Raw genomic sequence first — 15,973 nt, 5'->3', positions numbered from 1 at the left:
GCCCCCCTCCCCCTCCCTAAAAATATATTTGTTGAATACAGCTTCTTTTTTAGTCTACTAATCTCAGTCAGTATATAAGATTTGAATATTGACTCTATCTAATCTAGTCTCAGCTAGCACCTAGAAGGCCACGTGGAAAGAGGAGATTTTGTTTGCTATGCCCTCAAAAGTCCTGAAGTCTAAAACTCTATAAATACTTCACCTTCGAACCAAATTAAAACCAAATCAAATCGTAAAGAAAAAAAAGAATAAAAACATAACCAAAATATTTTTAAAATGGCAATCACCAAAGTGAGAAGAAGCTTGTTGGTTTCGATGGTGATGGTGTTCTTCTTCTTCAACGTTCATCATCTTCAAGTTATGAGTTCTCCACATAAGGAGAAAAAGAGCTGTACAAATAAGGATAGGAAATTATTGGAGTTTCCATTGAATTTGGAGTATCTTGAAGCTGAATTTTTCTTGTTCGGAGCATTGGGATTTGGCCTTGATAAAGTTGCACCTAATTTAACGATGGGAGGGCCAAGTCCTCTTGGAGCTCAGAAAGCTAATCTTGGTCCTTTGACAAGAGATATTATATTGCAGTTTGCTTGGCAAGAGGTTGGCCACTTGAGGTACAATGTTTATATTTGTATATATAGTGTAGTTTATGACTGTATAGTGTTGTTTTCATAGATTTATTCTTTAATTTAATTTATCTTGGCAGGGCAATCAAGAAAAGGGTGAAAGGATTTGCCAGACCACAACTTGATTTGAGTAAAGAATCATTTGCTAATGTGATGGATAAAGCATTTGGAAAAAAATTTGTGCCACCATTCAATCCTTATGCCAATTCTTACAATTACCTCATTGCTTCATATTTGGTCCCTTATGTTGGTCTCACCGGCTACGTTGGCGCTAACCCTAAACTGGAATGTCCATCCTCAAGAAAGGTAACAAATCTAGACAAAAAAATCTTTAATTGATTGGTATAATCTCATATTACAACCACAAACGGTTTTTGGAATATATTTAAAAAACCACATTGTAAAGTTGTAGTTTAGGCTTTTATAAAATTGACTAACGTGTTATTACTTATTACATCAGTATGTGTTTAGAGATATTCTATCGATTTTGAGGTAAAAAATTCATAAAATACACATTATTAACTCTTTAATTCCGAGTTCTATTTATTTATTTTTACAACGAAAGTTCTCTTTACGAGTTATGACTAAAATTTCATCTAATTACAAAACATGTTAATATTTCAAATTGTTATATTGAAAAAACAAAGTAAGAGGGGATATTGAAACTGGATTGTAGAAGATTTAAGATATTTTTTTAGAAATCACATGTTATTCAACTTGTGATTTTAAAACCACTTACCAAATCCAGTGTTATTGAATATGAGATTTCTATAAAATCATTCAAAATAATTCACAATCTCTTGTTATTCAATCAATAATTTGTGAATATCATATCAAATCAACTGTTATTCAAAACAAAACAGTTTTTTTAAGAAAAGCTCAAAACATTGATTTTAAGAGATTTTGCAAAGTTTTCTATTTGAAAATTTGATAGATGAAAATCACACCTCTATAGGTGTTATTTTATAGGATTTGTTATTTGTTAACAAAATAATAAGAAAAAAATCACAGGAAAACAATAGTCGTTCCTTTCTATTTTGTTCTTCGCTCTCTTGTTCTCATCTCATATCTCTCTTGTTCTTCGATCTACACAACAACTGGGTTTCAGTGGAAATCAACTTTCAATTTCGGATTGAATCCGATTTCGATTCACATCCATGAATTGTGTATCTTCCATATTTTAATCCAAAATCCTCAATTATTTTGTTTGTTATGACGGAACACGAGCACAAAAAATGATTCAGTTATATTTCAATTCAGCAGACATCGTTTATATACAAATCTCGTTATGCTACCCTTCATCTGGGTTTCATGCCCACAAAAGTCGTGTGAATGGAGTTTAAATCTGGTTTCTTTAGTACTCCTGCAACATTTTTTGACTTTCTCCCTTTTAAATATATGTGATGCCTTTTTATAAGCGTCTTGTTTCTCGAAGAATCCCTTCTAGAGGGCCATGTAACAAATCTTAACAACGTAAAAGCATTTGATAGATACATTTTCTGGGTATCATGATATGTGCAACTCTTTTTTCAAACAAACTTTTTAAATGCTAATTGAATTAGCAGAACTAGAAGATGCAATTACAAATTTTTTCTCATCCTCGTGATAAAAACGACGTGAGATTCTCGAAGGAGCTAGGCAAGTGGTGGGAGCATGAGTAGTGAGTATCTTCGCTGAGCCATTTTTCCTAACGAAGCTCGTCCCAATTTTTTCCGTTTTAACAATCACTGTTATTATTCTTTAAAAATCTCACAAAATCACAAACTGTTTTTCTCTTTTACCAACAAATAAATTAACAATTCCACCAAATATTCTAAAAACTCACCTAAATCTCCCAAAATCCGAAATTTATTAAATTCCATAAAATCTTCTTAAATCCATGTTTCAATACCCCCTCTAATAGAAACACAGTTTACAGTAGAGATAAGTTCATTCTTAATTGATTTTTTTTTTAAACATCATCATGCATGTGTCATATTTCGCAACCTCTATTTCAGTTAGTAGCAGGACTTTTGGGAGTAGAATCAGGCCAGGACGCAGTGATAAGAGCAATGTTATATGCTCGGGCTTCACAAATAGTACATCCTTATAATATCACGGTCGCGGCCTTCACGAATAAGATATCAGAGTTAAGGAACAAATTGGGAAAAGCAGGACTAAAAGATGAGGGATTGATGGTGCCTAAGGCCGATGGCGCAGAAGGAAAAGTGATTGGAAATGTATTGGCGGGTGATGAGTCATCTCTCTCTTACGATAGAACACCTGAGGAGATTCTACGAATTGTGTATGGAAGTGGAAATGAGAGTATTCCCGGTGGATTTTATCCTAAAGGAGCTAATGGAGATATAGCTAAGTTGTATTACTGATGGTAGCTGGAGTTTAATTTCCTTTGGAATTATAGGAGAGATTACAAAATAATAATGGTCGTATTAATGTATCACATGTGTGAATTAAATTTTCAAAATTAAAAAGTTTGAAAAATTCAGTCTGTTTAGTGTTATTATCATTTTTGAACATGTTCAAGTCTCTAATACTTTTCAATAGTACATACACACATCGACAAGCGTCAACTAATGTTTATAGTGATTGCATATTACTTCACGGTTGTGAACTTGATCTGAAATCCAAATTTAAATTAATCAATTATATATAACTAAGGGGGACATATATCCACATAAACAAGGTGTGGTAGGATATTCATTCATATGTGAACATGACTTTTTGTATATCCATGTAATAGTCGGCAACAGCAAAAACCAAATCATGCCACTTCGAGAACTTGTGTATGGTACTATTATCTTACTAACTCTACTTTTGTCATGTAACGTAGACTTCTTGCGTTTCCTACGTTCCAAACACGATAACCATTGCTTTTCACATAGGATTAAGTTTGGTTGAGACGATCTTATTATGAAAAGATTTGAATACCTTGGTAATTTGAACTCTACTCTAAATTAGAGGAGAGATACACAAAATGTAAAAGAAAGCTCTAAAGAACGAGCATTAGAAACTACAGGTAAAAATTGTTGGAGAAACATTCATTGGTTATTGACTCACTAAAAAAGGTACAAAAAAAAAATAGAACAGCAATGCATAAAAAAGAAAAAGAGCCCCTACTTAAAACTTAAAAACTACTCTCGTTGCTCCATAATAAACTTACATAAACCTCAACCAATGATTGAAATCTCACAACACCCAAATTTTTTTTAAAAAGAAAACATAAAAGCTCTCTCTGGTTTCATTGTGTTGTGTCTTATCAGATTCGAATACTACCTCTTTGGAGGTCTCTCATCATCGTCATCACTACTATCATCTTCATCTTCTTCAGGACCTCTCTTCCGCTTTGGAGGAGCAGCCACTGATTTCCCAGCACCACCCGAGTGATCGTTCTCATCGTCATCTCCTTCATCAATATCCTCTTCAACACCATTCTCTTCCGGCTCAAAATCACTTGCATCCTCCTCATCTTCAGCTCTACCAACCGGCCTCACTAAGTACTCTGTTCCAAGATCCGCCTACACAAAATCCCAAATAACAAAACCAAAACATTAACACCATCTCAGTTTCAAACCTTAAAACCAAACTTTACTAAACCAAACAACAGTTTCTATTTCTAATATCAAAAGCAAGAACAACCCTATTCAGATAAGTAGCACAAAGGTATGGACTTTGAAACATGAACATGGAAACCCAAAATCTAACCACACTCTAAGCTGATTTGAGTACAGAGAAAGAAACCAAACAGAGACTTTAACAAAAACCCACGTTTTTATTTAGGGTACGAATGCATAAACCCTAATTTGGGGATAAAACAGAACAATTTCTAATTACAGTAAGATAAAAAAAAATTCCAGGAAAAGTTCAAAGATTCTGTTAAAAGGTGTCTAGGTTAAACAGATCCAGCCTTCAAACAGTGGATTCAAAGCTATTGAAGCACATATATAAAACCCTAGATCTACAATTTTCATCTCAGAGACAAAAACCCTAAATCAAATGAAACAAATCAAATAAAATTGATTAAAAAATCTCAAAAATTGATACCTCATCTTCAGCATCTTCATCCTCATCATCATCATCGTCGTCATCATCATCATCATCATCATCGTCATCTCCGTTTCCATCTTCATCACCTTCCTCATCTTCATCTTCCGCTGATTGTACAGGAGGACCAGCTAAAGACTGCAAGACCTGAATATCATCATCGTCATCGTCTTCCTCTTCCTCCTCCTCATCATCATCATCATCGTCGTCATCATCTCCTTCACTTCCAAATTCTTCACCTTCGTCTTCGTCGCTACCTCCTTCACCACCGGCTTTAACTTGTTCTTCTTCATCACTATCGTCGTCGCTTAGAACTTGAATCTCAGGCTCTTCTTTGTCTTTGAAGTCCTTACCATCAGTCATCTTTCTCCGAAGAAGCGAACTTTACAAGATTTTTCTCGAGAAAATAATTCGATTTTTCCTGGAGAAATTTTAGAGAAGGAGAAGAAAGAGAAAGGGTTAGAGAAGGTTCGACTCATGAGCTTGAAGCAGTACCGTCTTTGAGATTAGATCTGAACCGTTGAATGTTAATTTCACGAGGATTGATGACGTGGATTGTGATCCGACGGTTTAGATGAGAGAACAATGTGGTTTTGATGAGTAAGGGTAAAAAGATGCCTCAAGACCCACAGCGGCGGGCCAAAACCTGAATTAAAATAAAATAATTAATTATTTTCTTTTTTAGGATCACTCACACGTGCGGCTTGTGCGGATAATTAATTCAAAGTTAAAACCACTTTTTATTTTTAATTTTCTCAATCGAATATTCTAGTTTCTAAGTATAATTAAGGCCCAATATCATATAATAGATTTGATAATTTGGATATTGGGTTTGATACAAAATGTAAAAAACTCAAAACTTTGTTTAAAACACATTTTTGTCATCAGCTGATAATTTAGGAATTTACTAGGAAGGATTTCAAAATCGCTCCCCTTTTCTGGGCTTAGTACTCTCTTTTTTTACCAGAGTACGAAATCTCTCATCTTTTGACTTTAGTATGAAATAGAGCTCTGGTCATACTAAAACTTTTTGTTTCTCAGAGATTCAACGACTTTAGTGTCATTTTCTCTCATTTTCACAAAATATCTTCTAGGTTTGGCGGCTTCTGTTTAGACCTCTAAAGTTTCTTGGGGTTTTAATACCTGCTTGGAGGTGTCTGTATCTTTTGCTTTCTCTGTAATTTCAAAATGTCTGCAGCGATGGTTAAAGCCCTGATGGCAATGTCCCTCGACGACGATGACGAACCATTTATTATGCCGAATCTCCCAGAATTCTGCTCTAGCGAAAAGAATGAGCTCAGCCTTATTGGCCGCATCCTCAATCCTAACTCCCAGAAAGTCTCTAATGTAGTCCTAACGATGCCCAGGAAATGGCAAAAGGTCGGAAGGGTTCGTGGCTTGGCCCTCTCCAAAGAGCGCTTCCAGTTTATCTTCTTAAAAGAGTACGATCTTATCGAAATCATGGAAAAAGGTTTCCAAACGTTCAACGAATGGGGTTTGGTTCTCGACAGATGGGTGGAGCAGCCACCTAGTGACTACCTCCAATTCGTAAAGATCTGGATCCAGATTCGTAATATCCCCGTGAACCATTACACTGATAAAGCGATTACTGCCCTAGGTGAGTTGATTGGACAGGTGATTGAAGTGGTTTTTGATCCTGACAAACCCCATAACCAAGATTTTGTCAGGGTTTTGATTAAGTTCGACGTGTCAAGACCGCTGAAGAAATCTAAAGTTATCGGCTTGCTTCATGGTCAATCTACCACCATCTCCTTCCATTACGAAAAAGTGCAAAAGCGATGCTACAACTGCCAACGATTATCCCATGAGGTCGACTTTTGTCCAATCCTGCTTATGAAAAAATAGGAACTGGAGGACAGGAAATTGATGGGCTTAGCAGTTGAAAAACCAAAACCTCCTTTGGTTCTAAAAGAATCGGATCCGCTCTTTGGGATCCTATAGGAAAACCAAGTTGGCATCAACCCCATGACTAGTCGTCCACGAATAGCTCCTGAGATTCTCGAAGGAATGCGACAGTATCTGGTGATCTCTAATGGTGAAGATAGAGCCATTAGAGAAGACAGAGTAAAGAAATCGGTTGCAGAGGCAGAAAAAGATCCTTTCACCAAGAAGTCAGTCTTGCAATTAGAACCTCTTCCTCTTGTCTCACATGATCTAAACAAAAGCAAGGGTTTGGTCTTCGGATACGACACTGAAGACTCCTCCACCAACTCGGAGCGTCTACTTCCAAAAGGTCAAAAACTAATGGATGCGGCCATTCAGGCTGGCAAAGGCAGTGGGAGATAGGACCACCACTCTCCAATGCACCTAGATACCAATATCCCGCCCTTTCTTGATATTTTCCCCTCCTCCCAAGCGAACTCTATGGTCTATAGGATTGGTCTCTCTGAGGCTGGTCCTTCCGGGGATCCCAGGAAACAATCAAAACCAAGGAGGAGAACTTCAAAAGGACACATGAAAAGCATAGGAAAGAACCACAAGATCTCTAGTGGAGAATTTTTACTTAAACCTGGTACTGGTGAAGGTTTTCTGGAGAAAAGGAAAGCAGAGTTTGAACCGGATGGTGTATCCAAGGCTGCAAAGCCAAAAACACTAGAGATGGTCCCAAAGGAGGGACCGTCTAACGCTTAATGAATTTCCTGAGTTGGAATTGCCAAGGTGTGGGGCGGCCTCACGACTTGACAATTTTGCGTCTCAAGGAGTACGGAAAACGTATTTTCCTGAGATCTTGTTCCTGATGGAGACCAAAAATTGTAAAAATGTACTAGTAGATTTGCAAGTGTGGTTTGGTTATGATAATATTTTCACGGTGGAACCTGAAGGTCTGAGCGGAGGGTTAGCTCTATTTTGGAAAAACTCAGTTCAAATTAACTTCAAGTTTGTAAATAAGAATCTTTTGGATATGGAAGTTTTGGTTGGCAATTCCCCATTGTTTATCTCTTGTGTTTATGGGCATCCAGTGGCAGGTTCAAGACAAGAGGTTTGGGAGAGGCTAATGCGGATAGGCTCGCAAAGATCCTCCATTTAGTGTACGATGGGAGATTTTAACGAAATCCTACATAATGGTGAAAAGTTGGGAGGACCAAGAAGACCCAATCAGTCCTTCCAAGGGTTTGCGGATATGTTATCTATTTGTGGAATGTCAGAGTTGGAAAGCAAAGGGAACAACTTTACTTGGGATGCCATGAGAGGAACTACTTGGGTGCAATGTAAATTGGATCGAAGTTTTCGAAACAGAAAATGGTTCAAACATTACCCCGCCTCCAATCAGTCCTTCCTAGAAAAAAGAGGTTCTGACCACAAACCGGTTCTTTTAAGCCTGTTAACCTCAAAAGATTCCTATAGAGGGCATTTTAGGTTTGACAAAAGGTTTTTATTCAAACCTAATGTCAAGGAGGCGATTACCTTAGCTTGAAATTCCTTAGTCAGACCAAGTGAAGGATCGGTCTCTGATAAATTGTGTTCTTGTAGAAAGACGCTGAGTAAGTGGAAAAAGGCAAACTCTGTCAATGCTGCGGATAAGATCACTCACCTTCAAACAGCTTTGGAATCAGAACAATCAGCTCATCCGCCCTCTAGACCTTTAGTCCTTAGTTTGAAAAAAGATTTGATCTTGGCCTACAAGGAAGAAGAGACCTACTGGAACCAGAAATCTATGGAGAAATGGCTTCTTGATGGAGATAGAAACTCAAAATACTACCATGCCTCCGTAAAAGCAAACAGAACAAAGAATGGTATTTCCAAACTCTTTGATGTCAATGGAAATGTCCAGCGTTCAGAAGCCTCCAAGGGTGAAGTTGCTAGCAGTTATTTCAAGAATCTCTTCAAGTCTTCTAACCCGAGCAACTTCCAATCTCTTTTTTTCGATCTCCCACCGCGGGTGTCTTCCTCAATGAATGATGATTTGACTAAACCGGTGAGTAAAGAAGAAGTTAAGGAAGTTGTCTTCTCCATCAAACCTGCAAGTGCTCCAGGTTCGGATGGTATGACAGGTCGGTTCTACCAACACTATTGGGAAGTGGTGGGAGAAGAGGTTACCAAAGAGATTCAAGACTTTTTCACATATGGAACTTTTCCAAAAGAGTGGAACTACACACAGCTGTGCCTCATCCCAAAGATAATGAACCCGGTGCACATGTCGGACCTGCGTCCGATCAGTTTATGCTGAGTCCTGTACAAAATCATCTCCAATATCCTTGTCAACAGGCTGAAACCTTTCTTGAGTGATATTATCTCACCAAATCAGACGGCGTTCGTCCCAGAAAGGCTGATATCAGACAATATATTAGTGGCACATGAACTCGTCCATGCTCTTAGAACCCACCCTCAGGTTTCAAAGAGATTCCTAGCTCTCAAAACCGATATGTCCAAGGCTTTTGATCGTGTGGAGTGGTTTTACATCGAAGATCTTCTGTCGGCACTAGGTTTCAACACTAAGTGGATTGGATGGATCATGGCATGTGTTACTTCTGTAACATTCACAGTACTGTTTAATGATCAAGAGCATGGGATGATAGTTCCTGAAAGAGGTCTCAGTCAAGGGGATCCCCTATCCCCTTTCCTTTTCATCTTGTGTAATGAAGTTTTAACCAACATGCTGAACAAAGCAGAGGCTGAAGGGAAGATCAGTGGTATTCAGTTCTCGGAAGAGGGTCCCTCGGTCCACCACCTTCTTTTTGTCGATGACAGTCTTTTTCTCTACAAGGCTGATGTCACCCAATGCTCTAACCTTAACCTAGATTTAAAAGAGTATGGAGAGGCTACAGGGCAAATCATCAAACTTTCGAAATCCTCCATCACTTCTGGAAATAAAGTAGCCAATGAAAAGAAATTCTGTATAAAGCAAGTCATGGGAATAGACAATGAAGGCGGTGCAGGAACCTACTTAGGCCTCCCTGAGTGCTTTAGTGGCTCTAAAAAAGATATGTTAGCCTATATCCATGACAGACTTAAATCCAGATTATCCGAATCTTATGCCAGAATCCTATCGTAAGGAGGCAAGGAGGTATTGTTAAAAGTTGTTGCATTGGCTATGCCAGTATATGCAATGTCCTGCTTCAAACTCCCAAAGTCAACGTGTACGGCTCTCTCTAGTGCAATGGCTGATTTTTGGTGGCAGGCTTTTGAACACAAAAGGAAGATTCACTGGGTAAGCTGGGAAAAGATGTGTTTATCCAAAGATCAAGGAGGTCTGGGCTTTAGGGATATCGAAAGCTTTAACCAAGCTTTACTAGCCAAACAAGACTGGCATCTTCTCCAAAACCCGGATTGTCTTTTTGCCAGGTTATTCAAGAGCAGATATTTTATTGATACTGATTTTCTAAATGCCGAAGTTGGTGATCGCCCCTCCTTTGCTTGGAGAAGTGTGCTCCATGGATCTGCTCTCCTCCAAAATGGTCTAAAAAAGAAAATTGGCAATGGAAAATCAGTACGAGTCTGGAGAGACCAGTGGATTTATGATGGTGAGTGGAGAGCTCCGTACAGCAAACAAATTCATATGAATATCTCCCTCAAGGTCAGTGATCTCATTAACCCCCACTCTTCTGATTGGGATAGAGAAACCTTGGAAGATCACTTTTACCCCCCCATGTGTTGAGCGTATCTTGGCTACCAACTTGGTATTAAGCGACGATGATTACTGGTGTTGGGAACTCAACAAGTCAAGTGAGTATTCGGTGAAAACGGGATACAGTTTAGCTCACTCTATTAACAAGGCTCAGCTTATTGCAGAAGCAACATGTCTCCCATCTCTGAATCCTCTAAAAGATAAAGTCTGGTCTATCAAAACTGAGCCTAAGATTAAAACTTTTCTCTGGAAAGCTTTATCTGGAGCATTACCAGTCACTGAGAGACTTATCACAAGGGGAATGCAGGTGGACAGAAGATGTCAGTTTTGTGGCTTTGAAGGAGAAGATATCAATCATGTCCTCTTCACCTGTGAAATTGCTCGTCAGATCTGGGCGCTATCTCTGTTCCCTCTCCCTGAACATGGTTTCAATCAACATTTTGTTTATGAAAATATTCAGTTCTTGTTGACCATGGGAGATAACATCAATGTTGACCTCGATATAAGACAAGCTTTTCCTTGGATTTTGTGGACTCTTTGGAAGAATAGAAACAAATTCTCCATAGAAGGTAGACTATTTGTGGCTATGGAAACACTGAGCAAGATTCGGAAAAATGTCCTGGATTGGTTCCTAGCACAACAGGTAGCCACTGAAACTCAAAACTGTCCCTCTCAACTTAGCAGGACAGAAAAAAACGATGGACTACCCCTCCCGCCTCTTGGGACAATTGCAACATAGGGGTATCCTGGGACAAGAAGAAAAGTTCAGTTGGAGGATCCTGGGTTGTTCGTGATGCCTATGGTTCAGTCAAGTTACATAGCCGTAGGGCTTTTGCCAATATCAATTCATGGTCGGAAGCTTATATGATCTGTTTTAAGTGGGCAGTTGAAAGTATGATAATCCACAGGTTTATTCGGATAATTTTTACCTTAGAAGAATCGATTCTAGTCAATGCTATCAACAAACCAAAAGCTTGGCCATCCTTCAGGTTTCAGGTCTTAGAAATGAAGAAAGCCCTGTAACCTCTTTTGTTTTGGAAGATGGTTTCGGAATCTAGAGCAACTAACAGAGGGCCTTTTTTCATTGCTCAAAGTGTCACCAAATCAGATCGTTGTCACTCCTATGTTCAAACAGTTTCCCGTGTTGGCTCAAGAATATCTTTGGCAGTGAGATGGTGTCTCTCTCTAGTTTTAGTTCTAACCTGGGTTTTTTCTTTTAACTATTTTTTGTAGAGCTGTTTTAGCTGTAGCTAATAGCCAAAGGCTTTGTATTGTAAGTCCTTCAATATCAATATATATACCTTTTAGACGGAAAAAAAAAACACATTTTTGTAATTTGGATAGTTTCTTTCGTAAACTTTAAACAATAATAATGGAGAAACTGATTTTGCTGAACTGTAATTGGTTAGTGGGTTATAAGAAACTAAAGAAAGTACTTAGTGTAAAAAATTAAAACTCTAAAACATCAATTTATAAAGAACAAGAAGGTAATATACGGATCACATTCTCTTCTTTTTGTTTTTTTGTTAGGAATGTTGTCGTGTGTGAGAAAGAGAGAAAAGATAAAATCGGTACAAGTACAACTATGAATGCTTGACCTGGAGAGTTGTAGCTTTAACTACTTCAAACACTTGGGCACCACAGTTTAATCAACTGACATAACGACAATAATCTTTACATCTCTTTTTTTAAACTAATAGCTATTATGAAATTTTTAGCCAAAAAGGAAAATTATCCAATGGATGTTTTATGTTATCTAAATTGAGAAGTTAAAAAAATGCCCTTTTCACAAACTATTTTTAAAAAATAATTTTTTTCTACAAAAATTATCAAAAATGTTTCTAAAATTTTGATATCTATTTAAATAGATATGTAACAATATAAAAATCATTAAAAAAATGCACAGTTTACATTTATATATTAATATAATATTATAAATAGTGTATAAATATTTCTTAAAAACTTTATAAATAATTTGTAAAACTTTTTAAAATCTTTGTAAAACCTTATAAAATCTTATAAACCCTTACAAATTCTCTACTTTAAAAAGAGTCTCCATCATAAATTTACAAATTTAGATTATTTTATTTTTGGCAATGACACATTAATTAAATAAAACTCCATGATTAAAATTAAAAAATTAGAAATAATAACAGATATTTTAAAAAATAAATAAATAAAAAACATTTTAAAAAACAAACACACTAGGGTATTCTAAAAAAATCTCTATCTAAATCCATTCCCCACCATCAATGCCTCAGGCCTCAGCTATATTTCATTTAGGGAAAAAATAGTGGACATGAGTTGATTGATACACTCAATTACATTTCCCTCAGCTTATTTTCCACTCATTTATTTAAAGGAAAGGGCTAACATTTGCATCCGTTGATTTAAAAAATAAATAAAACCTTGAACTACAAATATCTCTTTACTTCACCAGACACCAGGAAATGTTAAGTCTGCACTGTGAATTGTGATGTATTTGTATACTATGTTACTTTAACTGTTTCGTTAAATCCAGAAAACAAAAGTTGGCAAACTAAGGAGTACTAGATATCTTTCGATATGGACTAAAAGATGTCCCTTTCAATTCAACGAATTATTTATGTAAAACAGCTTGAATAAGAAAATATATTAAAGTTTTGTAGTTTAAAACTAATCTCAATAATTCATATGCATTAGAAGCCTTGTTTAATATATATATATATATATTATATATATGTATGTGAAGGACTTGGGAGTGAATGTATGTTAATTCATGAACATGTTTTTTTCTAATAGATTCCGATCATTTGCTACTTATAAAGCTATGTAACCGTTTTATTAATTTATGAACACGTTGTTTTTGATAAATTGGGATAACTTGATGCTTTTTTCTAGATATTTGTTACTGAACAGATCAGTTATGGACAAAATGTTTTGTTACAAGTTAAATTGTCCGCTAGTACGTATTCTGAAAAGTCCAAGACACCAAATACATACCCAATTTTTGACAAAGTTAAAATATTAAATCTAGTGAGCATACGTCTGGAAAAATAAACATTTTCCTTTATACAAATTAATCTTCTATCACTCGAAGTTTCTATCGCCGTATATGTACCTATTGCTCTATGTATGGTTCAAAACAATTGTATAAATTAGCAGAAATTGAATGATTGAATAGGTATATTAATATATGAAAAGGACTTCTCGTATTGAACTTATCTTTCGGCGTTTGGCCAAACCCCAAAAGCAAGAAAAATAAAGAAAAATAAATAAAGGAAGAAGATGATGATATGATTATATTAATGGCTCTTAAGAAAAAATTGCTTAGGTCGGTCATATGTTGTCAAATGAAATGTTTAAAATAACTCAAATAATGGTTTGCTTTATATAACTTTAAACTTTTATCTTATTTTCTATAGATGATATTGATAGATGATGTAAATGTAATGTCTCCACTATATATGTAACTACGGCTAAGCAAAAGTTAGCCCCTTGATTAAATTAGATTAAAGCTTTTTCTTGTTTACGATGATGCAGTGTTACACGCTAACGTCGATTGTTGGATCCACATGGCGATGTTTATACATAGTTCGTTGGAAAGTTACAGAAACTTTAATTCTTGGCCCAAACATTGAATAACAAACTACTTATGTCTGTTGTTTTTATCTACTTCTTATGAACCATATAATATTCGTAAAAACTGGTCGTATTAGAAACATACCAAAAAATAAGTCGGTATGTGTTTGGGTTGGTTGGAACCGTTGAAGAGCTTGTAGTATATATCGGGGTTCACATTAGCATAGTTGAGAGACTTGTATAGCTGTGATTGTGATATGTTTTGTCATCATTATGTAACTATTTCTTTATTAATAAGAAAAAGGTTTTTACGTTACTATCTCTACTAGCTAGCTAGTTTGTACGTTTCGTCTTGAAATAATGCTTTGTCAGTTAGAATAGTAGAGACAGAACTAATATCTTCTACAAATATTTGCTATATCACACGAAAATAATAGTATTTTACAAGTTATTTTTTTGGTCTTCAAAAATTGAAGTTATAAAGTTAAATATGGCTTTTTCATAAAACCTTTGTTTATTAAACTATTTTTATTATTATCTGTTTTCTAATTTTTTTTTCATAAAACCTTTGTTTAATTCAAACTTAAAATTAATATAGAAATTCAAATTTTGAAAACCATAAAAAATGTATAGAATTATTGAAATTCAAATCACTACAGGAAATTAAATACGAATAGTTGTAGGCATAAATACCCTTTCCATATCATCATTTGACTAATATTAATTTGGCATATTTACTATTTCATAGTAATATAATTTTCAGTCATAATAATAGACATTATATTAAATGCTTTTACCAATTTTTGTTCTTGGATACTATAGAAACTAAATATTTATTACTTATGTAACCCAAACTAAAGAAATCTATAGTATACTGTATATCCAAAATAAAATTTGATTGGACAATATATTTGTTTGGTGGTATATACTAACATAAAAGTATATTACCTGAAAATATCAGAAGTGATGTATAGCTTTTTATCCTTATTAAGGGAGTTTATGGTAAAGGCACACCACCAATTCAATTATATATATTGGAGCCGTGCACTACACAGACAAATTAATACACGCAGAGACACAAACACACACTTATATAAACAACAAAAGCGAAACCTCCAACTTTTTACATATAAAGATCATCATCCAAGAAGAAGAAGATGAAGCTGATCGTGATGGTGATGACGATGATGATGATAAGTGAAGGAAGTATGATAGATCAGACATGTAAACAGACACCAGACTTCAAACTTTGTGTCTCTCTACTCAACTCCGACCCACGTGGCTCCTCTGCCGACACCTCTGGCCTCGCTCTCATCCTCATCGATAAAATCAAGGTATTTTTCAATTTCTTTTCTTCTATATATATATATATATATATATATATATATATATATTTCCAATTATCTCAGATTATTTTCAAGTCTTATAAGAATCAAATCTTAACTAAAGGTTTTGTGGTTGCTTAAAAATTTGTATTTGATAAAACACAAATTGACGTAAAATTTAATTTTATTCTATTCTATAACTTTGATCTCTTAAAATTTTATCAGTTGTTAGTGTTAAAAAAAAAAGTCCCATAAGTTTCGTTATTCTACGAAAAAAGTAACTATAACTAAGACGTTTTTTTCTATAAGTAGCACAAGGGGTTGTTTTTGATAAATAAGATTTTTTTGATTATTTTTGTTTAGAACACATACCTACGGGTGTTATTTTTTGTGTTTTCATGTCGTAGTAATATTGTTTTCAATTTCAGTATAGTGTATATAAAGCTCGTTTGTCGTTTCTATCCCACCAATTATGTAGCAACATAAAATTATGGGGTTATTTTATAAAAATATTATTTTGTAGGTGCTGGCGACAAAGACCTTAACCGAGATCAACGGTCTATATAAAAAGAGACCGGAACTAAAACAGGCTTTGGACCAATGTAGTCGAAGATACAAAACGATTTTAAACGCTGATGTTCCCGAAGCCATTGAAGCTATCTCTAAAGGAGTCCCTAAATTCGGCGAAGATGGTGTGATGGACGCCGGGGTAGAAGCTTCTGCTTGTGAAGAAGGGTTTCAAGGGAAATCTCCGTTGACTAGTTTAACCAAATCAATGCAAAACATCTCTAGTGTGACTAGAGCCGTTGTGAGAATGTTGCTCTGATTTTATCTTC

The 15,973-nt window shown here is 35.6% G+C and overlaps 3 protein-coding genes across 3 annotated transcripts; 2 read left to right on the top strand and 1 right to left on the bottom strand.

Annotated features, from left to right (window-relative positions):
• On the top strand, window positions 256-3,039 carry LOC104743931 (desiccation-related protein PCC13-62-like). Its single transcript, XM_010464960.2, has 3 exons — window positions 256-611; window positions 704-929; window positions 2,621-3,039. Exons 1-3 carry the CDS (start codon window positions 277-279, stop codon window positions 2,987-2,989), a joined length of 930 nt encoding a protein of 309 aa, XP_010463262.1. The 5' UTR covers window positions 256-276; the 3' UTR covers window positions 2,990-3,039.
• On the bottom strand, window positions 3,599-5,138 carry LOC104742303 (nucleolin). Its single transcript, XM_010463297.2, has 2 exons — window positions 4,665-5,138; window positions 3,599-4,138 (listed from the first exon to the last, which is right to left on the bottom strand). The coding sequence occupies exons 1-2, from the start codon at window positions 5,025-5,027 to the stop codon at window positions 3,893-3,895; spliced, it is 609 nt and encodes a 202-aa protein (XP_010461599.1). The 5' UTR covers window positions 5,028-5,138; the 3' UTR covers window positions 3,599-3,892.
• LOC104742302 (cell wall / vacuolar inhibitor of fructosidase 1-like) lies at window positions 14,843-15,973 on the top strand. Its single transcript, XM_010463296.1, has 2 exons — window positions 14,843-15,146; window positions 15,661-15,973. The coding sequence occupies exons 1-2, from the start codon at window positions 14,970-14,972 to the stop codon at window positions 15,961-15,963; spliced, it is 480 nt and encodes a 159-aa protein (XP_010461598.1). The 5' UTR covers window positions 14,843-14,969; the 3' UTR covers window positions 15,964-15,973.

Source organism: Camelina sativa, chromosome 14 (genome assembly GCF_000633955.1).
Source record: "Camelina sativa cultivar DH55 chromosome 14, Cs, whole genome shotgun sequence".
NCBI classification, from domain to species: Eukaryota; Viridiplantae; Streptophyta; class Magnoliopsida; order Brassicales; family Brassicaceae; genus Camelina; species Camelina sativa.
The sequence above is the reverse complement of the archived record's forward strand: the minus strand, read 5'-3'. Positions and strand labels throughout refer to the sequence as shown.

Bases quoted from the DNA above. Each gene is read 5' to 3' on its own strand.
- LOC104743931 (XM_010464960.2), top strand. From the start codon at position 277: ATGGCAATCACCAAAGTGAGAAGAAGCTTGTTGGTTTCGATGGTGATG. The intron at 612-703 runs GTACAATGTTTA...TTATCTTGGCAG, and splicing joins CAAGAGGTTGGCCACTTGAG to GGCAATCAAGAAAAGGGTGA. The intron at 930-2,620 runs GTAACAAATCTA...CCTCTATTTCAG, and splicing joins AATGTCCATCCTCAAGAAAG to TTAGTAGCAGGACTTTTGGG.
- LOC104742303 (XM_010463297.2), bottom strand. From the start codon at position 5,027: ATGACTGATGGTAAGGACTTCAAAGACAAAGAAGAGCCTGAGATTCAA. The intron at 4,139-4,664 runs GTATCAATTTTT...GATTTTGTGTAG, and splicing joins ATGAAGATGCTGAAGATGAG to GCGGATCTTGGAACAGAGTA.
- LOC104742302 (XM_010463296.1), top strand. From the start codon at position 14,970: ATGAAGCTGATCGTGATGGTGATGACGATGATGATGATAAGTGAAGGA. The intron at 15,147-15,660 runs GTATTTTTCAAT...ATTATTTTGTAG, and splicing joins TCCTCATCGATAAAATCAAG to GTGCTGGCGACAAAGACCTT.